The sequence below is a fragment of the Cetorhinus maximus genome, chromosome 14 (genome assembly GCF_964194155.1).
Source record: "Cetorhinus maximus chromosome 14, sCetMax3.hap1.1, whole genome shotgun sequence".
In the NCBI taxonomy this organism is placed as follows: Eukaryota; Metazoa; Chordata; class Chondrichthyes; order Lamniformes; family Cetorhinidae; genus Cetorhinus; species Cetorhinus maximus.
The window spans coordinates 104,343,072-104,363,525 of record NC_135892.1 but is presented as its reverse complement, the minus strand read 5'-3'; the positions used below and the strand labels follow the sequence as shown (position 1 = coordinate 104,363,525).

Below are 20,454 nucleotides of genomic sequence, written 5' to 3'. Positions count from 1 at the left end.
TTCCCATGTTTCTGACCCCTGCCTCTCTCAATGGGAGAAGAATTAGCTTTTTGATCATCAGCAAAGCAAATATTGCCGCTCAAGCCATGACACTCCACGTCTCGATTTGGACTTCAAGAAGTGCAACCTAGAAGGGGGCAAGGGCATTCGGCGCACAAGCAACACCGTGACCTGCAAATTCCCCTCCATGCCACACACCATCTTAACTTGGAACTACGGGCAGAATCTTGCGCCCTCCCCTGTGGTGACTTTGGTGGCGGGGGGGGGACACACATAATCGGGTAGGGCAATCCAAGGGTGGGGACGCCGCCACCTTCTCACCTCCACCCTTCTCCAAGATAGGAGCTCTCTCTCCATGCTTGCTTCTACACACGGCTCTATCCAACACTACACTGACCTCTAGGTGTGGGTCATGTGTTCTCTTACATCACGGTGTGGGCGGTACTGGACTCAGTCCCACCTTAACCTTTTATGTGCCAGACCCTTATACTACAATCACAATGTGGTTTGGGGGTGGGAAACAAGGTGGAAGAGAATGGAGCAAATTACTAGAGCAAGTCTACTGGGCCTTCAGGTCGCAATGAAAATTATTTTGACAAAAGAGATAACATAACGCTTCTAATTCTTCACGTTTGCTGAAAAGAGAGACATGTTGCCGAAGCTTTTCATCTTATACTCATCAGGACAAATGCAAGAATGCCAAATTTCAAACGATCATAACAATTCATGCTACAGGGGAAAAGGATGCTGATTGGTTGGCAGGTAAACTCTGATTGGCTGAGGCGTTGCCATGGAGAAAGCAACTCTTCACTCTCGCACATAATTAGATGTTTGTGGCTTGTACAAATACAACAATGACATTAAGTGAGCTCTGCGTTTGCGGGAACGAGAGAAGACATGGAATGGGGAAAGGCCACTCCTACCACAGACCACACACAATCCATTTCATCACGGGTTCCATCCAACCCATTCGAGTGAAATCTGAGGAAAAGTTCCCCTATTTAATCATGTTCCCCAAAGTAAGACCGGTAAATCTCCAGAATGTCTATCGTTGTTGTGAGTGGCCTTTTGAAGAAAAACCCACCCTTGACTTCTGCACCATGTTGACAAAAGGCTTGCATTTATATAGCGCCTTTCACAACCTCAGGAAGTCCCAAAACACTTTACAACCATTGAAGTATTTCTGAAGTGTAGTCGCTGTTATAGGAAAAGCAACAGCGAATTTGCACACAGCAAGCTCCCACAAACAGCAATGTGATAATGACCAGATAATCTGCTTCTGGGATGTTGATTGAAAGATAAATATTGACCAGGATTCCAGGGATAACTGCCCTGCTGTTCTTCAAAATAGTGCCATGGGATCTTTTACATCCCATATGAGGGGCCCTGGTTGAACGCCTCATTTGATGAAAGATGACACAACTGACAGTGCAGCACTCCCTCAACACTGCACTGGGGTGTCAACTTGGACTTTTGTGCTCAGGTCACTGGATTGTGCTGATACCTTGCATCTTACACCTCAGTGCCTCGTTCAAACCTCCGTGCATCATGCTGAGTGCCAAATGAAGCCATCGACGTCCAAACATAGGAATTTCTAATGGGAATTCCTAGCTCAGGCGATGAGAAAAATTAAAGTTTTGCACTGCCAAGCGACTATGTTACTTTTGGAGCAGAGAATAACACTGATTCCGACACTTTAATGGCATTGGTAATGAAGTATTTTGCAAAATACTCCAACAGTATACAGTCAAGTGTTACTCGCCCTGTATAACGTGCTCAGGAGATGAGAGTCCAGCCCTGATTTATCCTCCTGCCCAATCCAGGTGCTCCAAGCCTAATCCTAGTAGGAACCCAAAATGAGGTCTTCTAGCTGCGGGATCAAACCCTGGGGTTTGTATATAGCTCACTACCACATTCTGCACCACCACCAGTTTGCTAAGCATTAAGCTGCGAGTCTCAATTATTTGTGTATTTAAAACCCCCCAGTTGAAAACACAATTTCACCCTTTTTCTCATTTCCTTGCTTTTCACAGGAATCATATAACCTCCCTGGCAGGTTCAACTTGTTATTCTCAGTCAGCGCGTAATGCAGGGCGAGTAACACTTGACTGTATACTGTTGGAGTATATTGCAAAATACTTCATTACCAGTGCCATTAAAGTGACAGAATCAGTGTTAATCTCTGCTCCAAAAGTAACAGAGTCGCTTGGTAGTGCGAAACTTTAATTTTGCTGAAGAGAGAGACACGTTGCTGAAGTTGCTCCTCGTGAACAAATGCAAGAATACCAAATTTTAAATGATCGCAACTTTTTACACTGTAGGAGAAAAGGGTGCTGATTGGCTGGCAAGTCGACTCTGATTGGCTGAGGCATTTCCGTGGAGGAAACAACGAGGAACTACAGGCTCTCCTGCCTCCCGGGTAGTCCCAAAAGGTTTAAGGCTCAAGGCTTGAACAGGTTCCTTTTGTTTGCAGGGATCAGGTCCCTGTGTATGAAAGTGTGTCGCTTTTAGCAGGTATAAATGAGCCACATTACGAGCTCGACAGATTATCTTAAAGTTGGTGGTTGGTGTAGCGATTAGCGCACTCAGGGTTGTTCAGCGAGTGCTGCCCAATCGTGGAATCACGTCTAACGGTAAAATACTGCTGACACTGGGAATCAGGAATTAAAACACGAAAATGCTGGAAGTACTCAGCAGGTCTGGCAGCATTCACGGGGGCAGAAACAGGGGTTAAGGTTTCCAAACCATAGCCGGTCGTCAGAACTGGGAAACGTTCCAGATGTAATAAGTACCGAGGCAGGGAAAGGGACAGAGGAACAAAAGGGGGACGTGTGTGATGGGATGGAAGGCGGGAGAGATTAAATTACCGGAAGGGAAGATGGTGCAACGCAAAAGGAGATGGTCATGGCACAAGCAAAGGAACAGAAGATGGGCCTGGAGGAGTATAAGTGGGAAAAGCAGAATCATTCCTCACAGTTGCCAGCTGATAGCCTATGGGAGCAGAGGTTCTGATCTGAAATTGTTGCACTCCATATTAGTCCGGAAGGCTGTAAAAGTGCCTAACTGCAAGATGAGGCGCTGTTTCTTGAGCTGACGCTGAGCTTTGTGGGAATAGTGTTGGAGGCCGTGGACCGAGGCGGGGGGGGTCAGAGTTGGAGTGGAGTGGGGCAGGGAATGAGAATGACCGGCGACTGGAAGCTCAGGGTACACTTGCAGGCTGAATGGAGCTGTTCCACAAAGCGGTCACCAAGCCTGTGTTTGGTCCCTGCAACGTACTGGAGCTCACACTGGGAGCAGCGAATGTAGCCCAGTGAATGGGAAGAAGTCCAAGTCGATCGCTGCTTCACTCGGACGGAGCGCTTGGGGGTCCCGGACGGTGAGAAGGGCAGGTGTTGCGTCCCCTGCGTTTGCCTGGGAACGTGAGAGGTGGCGGGGGGGGCGGTGGGGAAGGGGGAAGGCAGGCGGTGATTGAGGATCGGGCCAGGATGTCACGGGAGTTACTCCTCACTGAAAGCAATAAAATGAGGTGCATGTCAGAGGATAACGTGAAACATAAGCCGGGTTATCCCACAACCTTTCACAAACATTTCAGAGGGTAATTAGAAAGAGATATGGTATAAATGTGAAAACTCGGGTAAAGAAGGATGATTAAGCGAGCGGGAACAGCCAGGACCTGATTTTTCGCTGGTGGACAAGTGATTCACTTGCCGTTTCCTCAGCAGCGCGTCTCAATGAGTGAATTAATTGGACGTAGTGAAATGTGACTGAACACATTAAAACAGCCTGAAGGACACAAATCCACTGCAATGAGCCCAAGTTCAAGGGCAAGCTCTCCCTGTGGCTGAGGGCCTATCTGCGTCTCAGTTTCTCATTTGTTGTGGGTGATGGCGGCATGAAAGGAGGAGACGACAGGGGTGGGGGGGGTGGGGAAGAGAGGGAGAGGCAGGTGAGGGGTGAGGGGCAGCATTTGTTTGGATTGCCTTTAACCCTTTAGCTGCAGCCCTGGTCTCTGCGGGCTTGCTTTTGGCTTTGCTGGACCTCCTGCTGTTGCCATCGCCCCCGCTGCGCTCGCTGACCTCCACTGGCTCCCTGTCCAGCAACACCTCGATTTTAACATTCTCATCCTTGCTTTCAAATCCCTCCATGGCCTCACCCCTCCCCGTAACCCCCTCCACAAAGCTCTGGGGCCTCTGGGCTCCTCTGATTCTGTGGCCTCTTGCACAGTAGAAAAGACACTAATCTGCAAATAAGATTCAGAAAGATCCCAATCCCCTACTTTAAATTCTCAATCATTTACATACTACTTATGAGTTTTATAATGAACTTAACCTGACAACATGTGCTACATGGACTTCAATACAAAATGCAGAGTTCAGTAGACCTTTCATTTTTATTCTGTTAATGAAGGAGGCTTACATTTCACAGTGTATCCTAATTATTTGTACACTCAAGTGTTTATAATCGTGCAATCCTTTTATTATTTTATAATTTATTTCTATTTTAATGATTGCCTATAACTATGCTATGAATTATCATTACTTGTTTTATGTGTAATGCCGTCACAATTCAGTACTTGCCGCCATGATGGCTGTTCAATAAGCCGATTATGTAAATATTTAAATCCCATTGTATATATAATTATTTACATATAATGGGCCAGAGCTTCCGAGCAGTGGCAATCACAGTCGGACTGCCACTTCACTCCTAGTTGCTTTCAATGCAATACAGCTGCAGCGGGTTCCCGGGGCCTTCAGTGCAAGGCAGCGGGTTCCCGGGGCCTTCAGGGCAGGGCAGCGGGTTCCCGGGGCCTTCAGCGCAGGGCAGCGGGTTCCCGGGGCCTTCAGCGCAGGGCAGCGGGTTCCCGGGGCCTTCAGCGCAGGGCAGCGGGTTCCCGGGGCCTTCAGCGCAGGGCAGCGGGTTCCCGGGGCCTTCAGCGCAGGGCAGCGGGTTCCCGGGGCCTTCAGCGCAGGGCAGCGGCTTCCCGGGGCCTTCAGCGCAGGGCAGCGGCTTCCCGGGGCCTTCAGCGCAGGGCAGCGGCTTCCCGGGGCCTTCAGCGCAGGGCAGCGGCTTCCCAGGGCCTTCAGCGCAGGGCAGCGGGTTCCCGGGGCCTTCAGCGCTGGGCAGCGGGTTCCCGGGGCCTTCAGCGCTGGGCAGCGGGTTCCCGGGGCCCTCAGTGCAGGGCAGCGGGTTCCCAGGGCCTTCAGCGCTGGGCAGCGGGTTCCCGGGGCCCTCAGTGCAGGGCAGCGGGTTCCCGGGGCCCTCAGTGCAGGGCAGGGCAGCAGGCTCCCGGGGCCTTCAGTGCAGGGCAGCGGGTTCCCGGGGCCTTCAGCGCAGGGCAGCGGGTTCCCGGGGCCTTCAGTGCAGGGCAGCAGGTTCCTGGGGCCTTCAGCGCAGGGCAGCAGAGTCGGGGGAAAGGAAGACACGCCCCCTTTTTTACGGCACTAGCTGCCATAAAGCAGGGAAGTTTAAAGGTCCAGCCACTTCGCGAAGCCAGGGAGAAGGTAAATTGCTGAAATTTATCAACGCGTGGGCGTCTACATCACTCCACTGCCCACATCGTTACAATCCTGCTTTACAACTCCCTCTCGTTCTAATTCCACTTCTTTCCAGTAATTGCTCCCTGCTGCAGGAGATTCCTCTCTCCCTCTTTGATAGCTACGGTCCTGCATCAATACATGGCGGGAGTGTGCCAGGTGGGAAATATTAGCTGCAGTATTTAGCTGTCCAGCATCTCCTCAGTCTTCCCCATCCTGCTCTTGAGATAATGGCAGTGCATTTTACTGCACATGTCTCTCAACCACAGCCTTTATTCTGCCGTGCCCAAGTGTCAGAGACAGAAAGCTCCCCTCTTGGCCTTTGGAACAGGAGAAATATCCATTAAAGAGAAAGTAAACACCTCAGCGGGAGTGGGCGAGAAAGTGGGGAATTCCTTTTATGAAGTAATTTTTCTCAATGCCAAAGATTTTGAAAAATTGCCCATTTCCATGGTTTGATTTATAATGTGCAAGTTGAACGATAAGGCAGTGCACATTATCACACTATGTACTGAAGGCATTAGGTGGGGTTCCTGGATTTTTTTTTTCCACCAGCAGTTCTCCGAACAGACAGGAGGGTGGAAACAAGACAATTTAATGACAATCTCACCGACCTTAAAAATGGTCTTTGGGAAATTGACATTAGAAATAGCTGCCCAATGTTAAATATGTTACAGAGGGTTTTAATCAGTGGTGCACAGCTCGTTCTCCACCTTGTCAAATAATTGCAGAAATAGTTCCCTAAGTTTCCACAATTCTGACAAATACAATAAGAGGACAATAAAAATATCTACACAATGCTTTCCATTCATTTGCTACACGACATTGGCTGGGAGGTGGAGATAAAGAAGTCAATTTCTAGAGATTTCTAACAAAGGGGTCCATTCCACAGAGAATTCTAACAAAGAACACTAACAGCATCTTTAATGTGTAAAACATCTCAAGGCCAGCTTCACAGGAGCATTACCAAAGACTGATGCTGAGCCATATGGAGGTATCAAGACAGGTGACCAAAAGCTTGGTCAAAGAGTTAGGTTTCAAGGACCATGTCATGAAAATATAATCATTTTCATAATGTTATTGTGATATATTATAAAAGTGGGTTAATAGTGGGGTTTTGGATAGTTTCTCTGTGCACACGTGTGTGTGTGTATGTGTGTGTGTGTGTGTGTGTGTGAGGTTTAATTGAATTGGAGAGACCAGGTCTGGAGGTTTAGAGTCATCGACAAGAAGCTAGGTTTAAAATACTAAATACGTAAACATGGCCGAAGTTTTAGAATGTGAGGCATAAGGAAAATGTGCATTTTTAGATAAATTAGAGTAGTTTGAATTTCAAAGAGATGGTAAGATGTTACACCTAGCCAGAAGAAGCTAAGCCAAACAGTGTGTTTATTTTTCCCAAAGGTTATTGATAAAGTTAGTACTATGAAAGATTAATATTATGAGAAAAGTAAAGTTGCAAAAGACAAAGTTGGAGCAATGGAATTTGCATTAAAAATGGGAGGAACATGTATAAAGGGAATGAGGCCATGTGCAAAAGGAGCAGGCATTCTAAGATCTAACACAAGTGTGAAAAGCCTCCAGTCTCTGTGTATCAAGTTGCTGTCGACAGGAATCAAAGCTGAGAAAACTCATTTTGAATGTGACTATCCAGGGCACTGTGTTGCTTTACCTGGGTCTGTTTAAATCTATTTGTTTTTACTGTTGCTTTAATGGTGGTGTAACTGGAAGCCAGATTAATTAGGGGTTTAGGAGTTATTATAGCAGTAATTTGTAGACTTATGTACGTGCTTGAAATCTTTTCTTTTGTTAATAAATGTTTAATTAAGTTTGCTAAAACCCTCTGAAGTCGTGGTGGTCTTATTACTTCAGAATTCAGGGCATGCATCTCGAAATAAAATACAAATTGCAAAACAGTCGTGACCACTTGATCAAGTTGCCCTCGTGGATTTGATCTGCCTGCCACACATCATCTGCTGCGTCATAACAGAGTATTATAAAGGATGAGAGAGAGGGAGGGAGGCAGAGGGGTCTAGGGAGGGAATTCCAATGCTTTGGGCTAAGTCAGCTGAAGGCACAGCCGGCAATGTTGGAGCAATTATTAATAGGGATGCTCAAGAGGGCGGAATTAGAGGGACGCAGAGATATCGGAAGGCTGGGAGGCTGGAGGAGATAGGGAGAAACGAGGCCATGGAGGGATTTTGAAAACAAGGAAACATTGAGGAATTGCTGGACCGGCAGCCAAGTTCAGAGAGCTCGGGGGAGATGGGTGAGTGGGACTTGTGCAAATGAGGGTATAGCCGGCTGAGTATTGGATGAACCTAAGGTGATGGGCGGCAGAAACTGGGAAGCTGGCCAGGAGAGCGTTCGAATAGCCAAGACATCTCTCCCACATGATGCATTGCAATCAAACCCATACTGTGTCCATGTGCACACTTCCAATAGAGACGAAACCCCCATACTATGGGTGGAATTCGATGGCCCCTCCTGCCGGTGGGATTTTCCCTACCTGCCGAAGTCAATGGGCTCTGGGATGGTTCACCCCATTTTACAGCCTTGCCCCCATGGCAACGGGGCTGTAAAATTTGGCCCATTATGAATCTAACCATCTCTCTTTAACATTCAATGGCATTACCATCGCTGAGTCCCCCAACATTAGTACCCTGAGGGTTATCATTGACCAGAAACTTAACTGGACCATCTATATAAATACTTTGGCAACAAGAGCAGGTCAGAGGCTAGGAATCCTGCGATGAGTAACTCACCTCCTGACTTTCCATAGCCTGTCCACCATCTACAAGGCACAAGACAGGAGTGTGATGGAATACTCCCCACTTGCCTGGTTGAGTGCAGCTCAAACAACACTCAAGAAGTTCGACACCATCCAGGACAAAGCAGCCCACTTGATTGGTACCCTATCTGCCACCTTAAGCATTCATTAGCTCCAGCATTGACATACAGTGGCAGCAGTGTGCACCATCTATAACCCTGCATGCCTCCTTCGACAGCACCTTCCAAACCTGCGACCTCTACCACCCAGGAGGACAAGGGCATCAGATGCATGGGAACACCACCACCTGCAAGTTCCCCTCCAAGTCTCACACCGTCCTGACTTTGAACCATAATCATCGCCATTCCTTCACTGTCGCTGGGTCAAAATCCTGGAACTCCCTCCCTAACAGCACTGCGGGTGTACCTACGCCACATGGACTGCAGCGGTTCAAGAAGGCAGCTCACCACCACCTTCTCAAGGGCAATTAGGGATGGGCATTAAATGCTGGCCCGGCCAGCGAAACCCACATCCCAAGGACAAATAGAAAAAAACTGATTTCCCCTATCCCAAACTCAGGGGCACTGAGGCAAGTGGTAACGTTCTTCACTCACCCTCCCAACCCTCATTAGGATGTGTTAACTCAGTAAACTCTGTGGACTTTCCAATGTGTGTGGCTCAGTCACTCACCACCACCCTCCCTGCCCCCATTGAAGCTATCAGTTGAGCCCACAGCTCCACTCCTTAGGAGGAACACAGGCTGAAAATAAGAGGCAAGGTTCAAATCTGGTGCACTCAAAGTGATTTCTGTGATAACTAAATTTACTCAGATGACACGTACCCCCTCTGGGCTACTGACCTATCAGAGACCGGAACAAATCTTTGTTTTCACTACTGGAATTTTTCCTGACTGCTCAGAACATTTAATAACCCCAACCTTCCTGAAGGAGCTCAGCTAGTCCCAGGGTCCTCTCTTTATTTTGAAGATCTTTATTCAAGTTACATTCAACAATGCAGGAGGAAATACAATGCCGCGATTGGCATGGAAATAGTGTTGAAGCTGCAAACCAATTATTTTGATAAAGAAGAAAAGGTATTAATCTGAGTAATTTATTCTGACAAGTGCCAGCAAAGCTGACCCCTCAGATTCATTAACAGAGGCGCTCCAGCTGGCTCTTAGGGACAAATCTTTACATTTTTGTGTGGGGGTTATTGTGGGAGGGATGGGCGGGGCTGGTGGGGAGAGCAAGGGGAAGCTGCAGATTATCTCTGGAGCTTCTGTGGGTTGAGGTTAGTGAGGGAAAGGCAGCATCCAGTTAACCATTTCATTCAGGGATTGTTTAAACACTTAGCTCTTTCCTGCGCCAAAATAAAAGGTGGGCGCTGCAGAGAATCAGGAGGCCCTGTGGCCTGGCGAGTAGTTGTCCCTGCCTCTGAGCACCAGAGGCTCCAGGTTCGAGTCCCGCCCCAGGGCTTGACGGCCAAGGAAGGTGCGCACCTAACGTGGCCAAACAAGTTGAGTGTCAACCTGCAAATCACACGGCAATGGCGGGTAACAGGATCGGGAGAGATTCCTGCTCAGCCATGTGATGGAATGAATGCTGGAGCCTCTACCTTCACTGCCCATAGCTCCGGACCACAACCTGTATGTAAAATTGCATGTTGCCACGGCAACTCAGACTTCCCGAGTGAACTCTATAACACACCACCACTACCAGTGTGTAGAATGACCAGGACCAGAGTGATATCCTGGACCGTTGGGGACGAGTTGGTGAGAAATATCCCCCCTAGTAAGTGAACAAGACTTGCTGCAGGTTAGGACACAGACAACAGAATTTTGGGGGTTTTTTTTCAAATTCTTTCATGGGACGTGGGCCGGGCCTGCAGTTTTATTGCCCATCCCTAAATGCCCCTTGAGAAGGTGGCGGTGAGCCGCCTTCTTGAACTGCTGCGGTCTGTGTGGTGTAGGTACACCCACCGTGCTGTTAGGGAGGGAGTTCCAGGATTTGGACCCAGCGACAGTGAAGGAACGGTGATATATTTCCAAGTCAGGATGGTGAGTAGCTTGGAGGGGAACTTCCAGATGGTGGTGTTCCCATCCTATCTGCTGCCCTTGTCTTTCTAGATGGTAGAAATGACAACAAATTTGTGGAGAGTAGGCCAGCCAGCAGTGTGTTGGGATAGTCAAGTCCAGAGGTCAAGTCAAGGCCTGGATGAGGGTCTCAGCGGCAGACGAGCTTAAACAGGGTGATGTTGCGGGGAGGAAAATTGCCACAACTGAGATTGGCTATTATTTGATCTGGCATTTTGGCTCTCCCAGAAGTTCACACAGATTCAGGTAAGGAGATACTAGGGCAGGTGGGCAAAAGCTTCAGCATGAGGCAGGTTTCAAGGGGAGTCTTAAAGGGAGAGAGTGGGGTAGAGAGGCAGAGAGGTTTAGGGAGGGAATTCCAGCTGAAGGCATGGCCACCAATGACAGAGCGAGTAAAATCAGGGAGTGTTCGATCTCCAGGTAACATCTTCCAGAAATTGTTGTTCCCAGCCTCAAAATGTCCTCATCAATGACAAGGCTAATTAACTAAAAGAGATGTGGGGCAGAATTTTACACCTCGTGGGTGGGGTGCGCGCCTGACCCAAATGGACGTGAAATAGCCTGAGATGACGTCGGGCAAGTGTCCCTACGCCATCCCGCACGCGAACAATTAAGCCCATTAAGGAGGCTATTGAAAGCGATTTTTCGCAGCCCGTCCACTTTTACGGTTGGCGGACAGGCCAATCGGTCAGGCGGCCTTTACATTTCTGCTCAAACCTCGATCCAGGGCGGGATGAAACCTCCGTGGGGGAAATAAAATAAGGAATTTTTGCAGCAGTTTTTGTTGTTTGGTTTATTCTGTGGAGGCCTGCAGCTCCCCCGAGGCAGCCGTCTGCCTTCAGGGAGCTCGGCGGAAGCGCTCACCGGTATCCACGGTGACGTCAGCGCCCACCATCTTCCCGCCCCCACCGGCAGCGCTGAGCCTTTCTCAGTGCGCGTTTCACGTTAGTTGGCCGTTAGTTCGCCCAGCCAGTGTGAAATCGCGGTCAGGGGCCGATTTCCCGTCCACTCCCAGGCCCCCCGACTGTGCGCCCCCGACGAGTGAAAAATTCAGGCTGTGGAATCCCTCTGCGGGTGTGCACGCGGGCAAACCCCCCAACCTCCCTGATTCCACCCATTCTGGCTCAAAGTGCAGTCCTGGTCTCACATAATGGGTTGGAGGAAGCCCTTCCATTGGCTGCTTGGCACAGCCGAGTCATGAAGGGGGTTGGTTCAGAAACGCTTCAAACCTAACCTTCGCTACCATGGCGATGGGCAGATTTAACATTTCACCCAACACATTCAATCAATAGATTTAATGTGAAAAAAAAAAACACTGTATTGCAAGCTCAGAACCACCAGGGGCACAAGGCCACGAGTTGCGATTAACTGCTGAGTTTACCAATCTTAGCTCTGTCTCAGGTGAGGTCATGATCTAATGCCCTAGGTCTGGGGCAGGAGAGGAGGGGTGAGACAACAGCCAGGATTTCCAGGCACCAGCCGTGCCTCCGCGGGTAGCACTCTCGTTTCTGAGTCCGAAGGTTGTGGGTTCGAGTCCCACTCCAGAGACCTGAGCACGTAATCCAGGCTGACTGACAGAGGGAGTGCAGCACTGTTGGAGCCACTGCCTTTCCATGAAAGTGCTTCACTGGCTGTAAGGTGCTTTGGGATGTCATGAAAGGTAATCTATTTATAAATAGAGGCATGGGGCACAAAAGCAAGAAGGCTGTGGCGAATCTTTTTATAAATCACTGCTGTGGCTTCAGCTACGTTCAGTTCTGGGTACCACACTTTGGGAAAGATGTGAAGACATTAGAGAGGATGTAGAAAAGAGTTGTAAGAATGGTTCCAGGGATGATGGGCTTCAGTTATGCAAACAGATTGGAGAAGCTGGGGCTGTTCTCCTTGGAGAAGAGAAAGCGAGAGGAGATTTGATGGAGATGTTCAAAATCATGAGGGACCTGGGCAAGGTAGATAGGGTGAAACTGTTCCCTTTGGTGGAAGGGCGGGGAAGCGGAGGACATCGATTTAAGGAGAATGGCAAAGGAGCCAACAGCGACGTGAGGCGAAACCTCTTCACGCAGCCAGTGGCCACGATTTGAAATGCACTGCCTGGGAGCGCGGTGCAGGCAGATTCAAGAATTGGTTCATTAACTGAGCAGAAAACATTTGCAGGGTGGCCGGGAAAAGGCGGCCGGGTGGGACTAGGTGAGGTGCCCTTGCAGAGAGCCAGCAAAGGCACGATGGGATGAATGGCCTCGTTCTACGCTCTAAGTGCAAGTCTTCCTTTACTTCTTCCCTTGAGACGACGCGGGAAGGGGTGGAAGCCGTGAATGTGCTTCAGGCGCAAGCCCACAGCCCGTGAAGTTTCCTCAGTTAATGGATTCAGCTGCTGTAAACACAGTCTGAACCAAGCCACCTTCCCAATTTCCCCTCTTCCGTCCCTCGACAGAAGCGTTTGACCCCCCTCAAGAGAGAGATAAAGACACTGAAGATCTTGCCGTAATAGTTTGCTGGAATCAGAGAAGCACTCAGCTTTCCAAAAGCGACTTCACTGAAAAGGAAAGCCTCACCAGTGCTCATTCGTTGCAGTTTCCTGTCTCGTGCAATGAGCAGGGAGATGAGGCATCGCACTTTCAGCATAAACAGTGGCTAAATTACCTCCAAAGCTGAGCTAAGACACTTCAAATCCACTTGACAAGTCTATCTGCAGGCAATGGGGTCTGCTATCAGGTTGTCTGCAGTAGGTGCACTGGAGCAGCTTAAATCACCCAAGGAAATACAATAGACCTGACACATATGGTCCAGGGATAAAGATGGCAAAAATCAGCAACCGCCCACAACATCACCGCCCCCTCCTATCCCCACCTCCGCCAACCGCACCGTCCCCAATCCACCTCTCCACTGAGAAAGTGGCAGCCGAAGAGATTTGAGTTGATATAATGAGCTGTCAGCACAGAGTACCCAGAGGTCAGGCTTGACCAGATCATTTTTAAAAGTCCTTCACACAGACAAGGGATGATGTGAACGCTCGATGGAGAATGAAGAGCAGGAGGATGTTACAAGCTCTTCAGGCTCCCTGCTGGAGGGTCTTTGATCGAATCATTTCCCGCCAACTCTCCCCACCGCGGATCCCAATCTCCACCAACAATATGACAATTAGGAACATTTCAGAATGTCTCAACGCGGGAACTAGAAATGTCAAAATTGCTTTGCTTTCAACGGCTCAGATTACCACCCCAGGCTCCGGCTACTTAATACCACTTTGTGCGGCTGCCAGTTTACAGTGAGGGCGTACGTCTGTTTTGATGCTGCTGTGATGTACGTGAGCAATCGACCTGCCAAAATACAACCTCCTCACTTTATGAGGAAGTGTCTGTTCCAGGTCGGTCCTCACTGTGCTTCAGTGAATCTCAGCGGCTCTGTTCTGAAGTGAGCCTAAGGCCTGTTGTTGAACTTTCTGATTGAGACTGCTTGCAAACTAGCAGCCTTGCTGCATTGACTGTGAAGTGGATGGGGATGGGGGTAGTGGGGGGTGGGGGGGTAGCAGAAGAAGAGAGGGAAGAGCTTGAGTTCAAAGCCGCAGAATCTCAGGGGAACCTGCTTTATATTATTTTCTGCTATTGGCTGATTGGGAGGGGGTGGGGGAGCGTTGGGGAGAAATAGACAAGAAGGGTCAGAAAACCAAAGAGAAAGATGGAGAGAAAGAACAAAGGAGAGTGAGAGAGAGAGAGCGAGAGAAAGAGAGATGGAAAGAGAGAGTGAGAGCGAGAGAAGAGGATGCAGAAAAGCCTGCTAGGCATAACTCAGGGGTAAATGACAGCACAGGATAATTAGGTGTAGGACACACACACACGTGCACACACACGCACACGAACACGCACACGAACACGCGCGCACGCACACGCACACACGCGCACACACACGCACACACACGCACACGCACACACCTACCTCATCTGATGGCCTGCTTTCCATTTCCTTTAAAGTTAAAATTAAGTTGCAATGTGGCATTGGAAGCATTCAGGGAAAGCCCTGCGTACGTTAATACTGCCCACGGATGATTTTTATCTTTAGCAGCTTTGTTTCAAGGATGCATGTTGCTTTTTACAAAAGCGGCCAAATTCATTTTATCATCTTCTTGTGAAGGGGCAAGAGAGCGCGGAGCGAGTTCCTGTCGCCTCCTACCAGAGGAGCAGTTGTCCAAGTCTCTCTGAATTTTGGAAGAGATGTTTATATAAAGTGCACCCACAAGGACTCGCTAATATTTCCCAGATCCAGTGAATACAGAGCGTGTTCACGAGAGCTGAACTTATTGCAGAAGCGACGTATAACAGGAGTATATAGACATTTACCCCAAGGCTGGTCTTTACAAGATGGTATATATTACCAGTGCTTCAGTGAGGTGGAAGGAATAAAAGCATTTGGGATTGATTTGTTGCGTTTGTCAGTAACCTGCCTAATTAGTTCCGCAGGCAAAGGTACGAATACTGTTAATGGCAAAAAATCAGTGGATAATATCTTCCTATTCAACACGCACGGTGGTTCCGATCACGCTGACAGGTTGTGTGGAATTAATCATGCAGGAATCTGTCAGCCGGGTTTGGGTCAGGAAGTCGTAGAACAACGACTAAGAGTCCGAGGGCAGAATTTTCCAGTCCCCCCCCGCCACCCCAACCCGGGCGGGGCAGAGGAACGATGCGGCGGGAGGGGAGAAGTTGGTTTCCCGTCGGCGTGAAACGATGTGGGGGGGGGAGAGGGGGGGTCGCCATTCCCGCCAGAGGCCAGCATGAAATCGTTTTGCACCTTGTTCATGAAATTACTCCCCCCTCCCCCCACCCACCCCCCCCCACCAACCCCCGTCCGATTGTCCACGCCGCCAGCGGGATATGACGCCGGTCCAGAACATGTGGTGTGCAAATGTTGGACTTGACTGCAAGAAAGCCTGTGGAGATCGGAGGGGAAAATGGAGGCCTCCAGCGACCAGACCCTGGAACACCGCCTGCCGCAGTGGGTGGGTGGGTGGAGCATCGACCCGCATGGATCTACTGACCGCAGGATCTTCCAGGAGCTCTGTCTTCTACCTGCAACAGTGGGTCAGTTGATGCCTTTTAGACGTGGCTGCCGGATACGATGGCGGGGCGCGAGCCCTGCTCTGCTGCGAGAACCGTCGGGAAACGCCCAACGGTAAAACCAGGCCAGTGTCGCACGATGTGGCGCAAACTCCCAGAGGACTCGGCAGACGGAAACTCCCCCCCCGCCCCATTCCTGCCCCGCCAAGGGACTTAGTCCCGGAATCGAAAATTTCCACCTCAAGTCTTTCAGAATCGAGAGAGCCAAACAGCCGGAGGTGGGGGTGGTCTGTGCTCTGGTGGAATGACAGAGTCCACGGCTGAAACCCTCATCCCGGCCCTGGTTACCGCCAGACTCAACTATTCCAATGTTCTCCTGGATGGTTGCCCACCTTCCATAAACCTGAGTTCATCCACAATGACGCTGCTCTGTATCCTACCTCACACCATTCTCTCATCGCCCCTTTACTCGCTGACCTACAATGTCCTCCCTGTCCGGCAACGCCTCCATCTTAAAAGTCTTAACCTTGCTTTCAAATCACACCAGGTCCTCACCCCTGCCCCTTTCCAGAACCTCCTCCAGCCTCGCGAGCACTCGTGAGGTCTCTGCATCCCTCCAATCCTGATTTTGTGCACATCGCTCCATCTCCGTCGCTCCACCATTGGTGGCCATGCCTTCAGTTGCCTGGGCCCCAAGCTCCAGAATTCCCTCCCTAAACCTCTCTCCTCCTTTAAGACATGCCTTAAAAACTTACCTCTCTTCACCCGTCCTTACATCCCCCTTAAATGGCTTCAGGGCAAACTTTGTCCGATTATGCTCTTATCGAGCACATTGGGAGGTCTTGGAACATTAAAGGCGCTTTATAAATGCAGGCTGCCATTGTTGTGTTCGAACCGCTGACAGGGATGTGGGAACAGATTTCACATCTGCTGTCAATATGGAGAGAATGAAGTGATGGGGGCGCGGGGTGGAATAATTGAAAAACAAAGATAAAACAAGGGAAAAGGAAAGATTGGAAAATATCCAGACGTGAAGTGCCGAAAATTCAGATTAGGATAAAGAACTTTAAATTGCTTGATTCTGGACCAATTTAGATTGGCGGCTCATTCTAATCCTGAAGTGCAATGTCACTCCCACTCACTGTCGGATAATTCACAATTAGCCTTCCAACACCTGTGTGCAAAAATAAAATTGAGTCTCTCACCGTTCTAACATCACAGCGAATACTCATCTTCAGCCACTAAAACATTAATCACACTCTGTCATAACACGTAAGAATCTGTCAGCGGCTTTAACAAAGGGTTAGCTTCCTTGTTAAGACAGCAGGTGACAGAATGGACACATTGCTAATATTGGAGAGCGAGATCTTAATTCCCTCACAAAGCGTTTCATCAAGAGTGCGACACAGCCCGAAGCGAGAGGGAGAAAAAAATAGGTTCACCTCCCCCAGAGGCGGCCTCGTGAGTCACTGCATTGTCCCTGAGCTACATGACCGTCGGTCATCACTGGTGTTGCTCTCTTGCACGTCACACGGCCGAGATGGAGGTCATCCAGGCTGACCTTTCCAAGGCACGACCCGAGGCTGTGCCATCTGTCGCCTGACGCATTAACCGAAGGTTGCGGGCTAGATTTTAACTGGGAAACAGGAGCCGGGGCTGAACCCTTATCCGAGCGACGTGGGAAGCAGTCCCTTGTTGGAATATTGACTGGGGGCGACCCCTTAATTGGCGTGGAGGTAGGTGCCCTGTCTAATGAAGGGCATCAGGCGGGCTCCCAAAGATGGAGGGCCAATCAGGGGCCTTCCAGCATCAGAGGAGCAGTTGGCTACGATGGGTGGTAGTTAACTGAGAGGACCCTTTAACAAGAAGTTGCCGTTTCAGCAACTTTTTAAATAAATCTAAGTAAAATAGTACAGAAAACCAAGTCAAGTCATCACTGAGTCCCTCTAGAGGGTGGCCTTTTGCCTGCCGCTGGGTACTCGCTACTAGGCGGTTGATCTGTCTGCACCCCCCACCCAACCCATCAGGAAATTGGAAACCAACTGGGTAATCACAGTCTGTCTCCATTACTTACCTTTGACAAAGCTCTTAATGAGCCTAGTTGGCAACCACCTCATGGTGGAGGTCAGCTCTGGTAGGACCCAAACCCAGCCTTTGCCAAAATGGCCGACACCAGGAACTGGGTTGGGAAACCGCTAGGGTGGCCTGTGCCTTTACCTTTGGGTCCCAGTCGCCTCTGGTTCCAAACTTGGTGGGCCCCGAACATCCTGTCCTGTGTGTTTGGCTGAGTTGGGCATTAAAGATCCCATGGTACTATTGGAAGGAGGTCAGGGGAGTCTGTTCTGGTATCCTGGATAACAACCTCACCACCCCCCCACACCCCACAGCCCCCGCCTCTCAACCAATGGCAACCAAAACCGACTTGCTGATAGCTTCTCTCATTTGCCGTTTGCGGGATCTTGCTGTGTGCAAACCGGTGGCCACGGTTGCCTACACAAGTGACCATGCGTCAAAAGTAACTCATTGACGGCAGAGCGCTTTGACAGGTGAAAGCTGCATTCTGAACGTGAGTTTTTTCTCGATCGTGTCTAGCGAGCTGGGGGAAGACGTGATGGGCTGAATGGCCTCCTGTACTGTAACAATTCTGTGAGTCTTCCTTTCAAATTTTATTTCGCATGGGAACTTTTGCTTTTGCCATTGCACTCGGCAACCTGACTGCATCACACCACGGGCCCTGACAACCCGGGAGGGTTCGTGAAGGCACAGCCGGTTTCGGTAAGCTGGCCGATATTCTGGGTGGCACTAGTCGTGGTTTTGCGTTTTGCTTCCCTCCACTGGCCGGCTGAGCTCCTTTTGCGATTGGATTGAGATTCTCATCTATGTTTGCAGACTTCCTCACCTCCAGCACGGCCGTGAACACTTAATTAGACAATTAGATGCTCCACTGAAATCATGAAATCAAAAGCAGCGCAGTTGACTTGCTGATGAAGAACACAGTCAGACAGGGTTCACAGCTGAGCTCCTTTTCCTTGTGACCTGGTGTTCAGTCTTTAATTGCAACCACCAAACCTCCAGTTATGTTTCAATCACTCTGAAGCTATGAAGAAAAGCCTCAACACACAAGTCCAGCTCGACATACTGCGGGGGTGCCGCACTGTTGGAGATGCCGTCTTGCGGAGGAGATGCTAAACTGTGACCCTGTCTGCCCTCTCAGGTGGGCACACAAGATCCCATGGCACTATTTTGAAGAAGAGCAGGGAAGTTATCCCCAGCGTCCTGGCCGATATTTATCCCTCAATCAACATCATGAAAACAGAGATAAAAACAAAAAGCTAAAAGCTACTGCGGATGCTGGAAATCCAAAACAAAAAACAGAATTACCTGGAAAAACTCAGCAGGTCTGGCAGCATCGGTGGAGAAGAAATCAGTTGACGTTTCGAGTCCTCACGACCCTTCGAAGGGTCGTGAGGACTCGAAACGTCAACTGATTTCTTCTCCACCGATGCTGCCAGACCTGCTGAGTTTTTCCAGGTAATTCTGTTTTTATCATGAAAACAGGTTGCCCGGCCATTATCACATTGCTGTTGGTGGGAGCTTGCTTTGTGTAAATTGGGGGCTGTGTTTCCTACATGATAACAGTGGCTACACTTGCCATAAAAGTACTTGATAGTAAAAGGCTTTGAGAATCTCAGGCTGTGAAAGGTGCAATATCAATGAAAGGCTTTTTTATGTAAAATGGAGCATTGTCCAATGGTTCCTCCTTCCATTCTGTGACAATCCCTGAAAGGTGAAACCTTTGGACCAGAATAGACGAGACCAGCAAATGGACTGTGGCTCTCCCAAGATGTGCAGCAATCGCTAGACTCTGGGCAAATGCTTGTCTAGCTTGGTTTTCTATGCAGTCTGCTTGCCTTGGCTCTGGGTTGTGGTTTCAAATACTAGAATACAAAGTCTTGGCAGAAACCCCAGATCGGCATGGAGGACTTGCCATCCCTTAGCTGAGATGCTAAATGGATACCCTGATCAGGGCTTCTGTTTTGCGGTTGGGAACCCGATCAATTCCCAAACGGTGCGCTTGCCAGCCAATTAAGGACAATGGGTGGGCACCCGGCATTGACAGGCCAATAGGTGGCTCTCCAACACAGGGAGAGCCACAGCCTGCCGATGCAGTCAAGGGAGAGAGAGGAGGCTTCCAGACAGAGATGCCCTCTCAGCACTTTAAAAGTTTCGGGAATAAAAACGATCACAGCTGTCTGACCATCAATAACAAAGGGAAAACCGCTCTATACGGTGGCCTTTGGCTGCAGCTCTGCCCATTTTTATACACCGACAACAGTGAGGGCTTTAAATTATTCTGGAGCACTGGCTCCCACTTGCCCCACAAACCCCCACCCCCTCCTCGTCTGCCGCTGTGAGATCGCTTGCTTTCACTGGCCGTCTTTCGGCTACCACAGGAAAATCCCAGTCAACGCGGGAGAGGGACATTAATAGGCCTCCTAATTGCTTTAATTGTCTACCTGGCCTCCTTGAAAAGGGCTCGGGTTGGGTGGGTGGCGCTGGAAGATGCTGGCAAGCTGGCACACCGCTCCCCTGTGGCAGTTCTTTCTGCTCAAACTCCTCCGGTCCCACCTCCAGGGCCATTGGAAAATCCATCCCCATAACTCTCCATCCCCATGGTTGGAGTGATGGGACCATAGTGGAGTTGTTATTCTGGGAATGGGCCAAAGCGTCTTGCCCGCTGAAGCCTACCTCATGTTGTGAACAGCTCTGAGCCTTGCGAAGAGCCCAAACTTGAGTGGCAGGTCTTCTCTTTGTGGGAAGTTTTCGATGTTTGGTCAAGGACGGGCTGACTTGTTGTCATTAAAGTGACCCACTTGGCACAAGATATTAGTTTAAAAATTAGTACCAGTTTGATGCGTCAATTCTTCGAAAAAAATAAATGCAAGTTTAAAATGGGCTTGTGATCTGTTGCACTCTTCCAATAAATAAATCTCCCTCCAACGGTTT

General features: G+C 49.5%; 1 protein-coding gene across 6 annotated transcripts in view; it reads right to left on the bottom strand.

The window, feature by feature from the left end:
* smyd3 (SET and MYND domain containing 3) overlaps positions 1-20,454 on the bottom strand; it is a 732,860-nt gene that overhangs the window by 158,130 nt on the left and 554,276 nt on the right. The window contains exon 1 of one of the 6 annotated variants that reach the window (XM_078557399.1): positions 15,888-15,939. The exons of the other annotated variants lie outside the window; for them this stretch is intronic. Within the exon in view, the coding sequence (XP_078413525.1) occupies positions 15,888-15,905 (18 nt within the window). The 5' untranslated portion in view covers positions 15,906-15,939. Of the gene's footprint in view, positions 1-15,887; positions 15,940-20,454 lie in introns of those variants that run through there. 6 annotated transcript variants of the gene reach the window in all.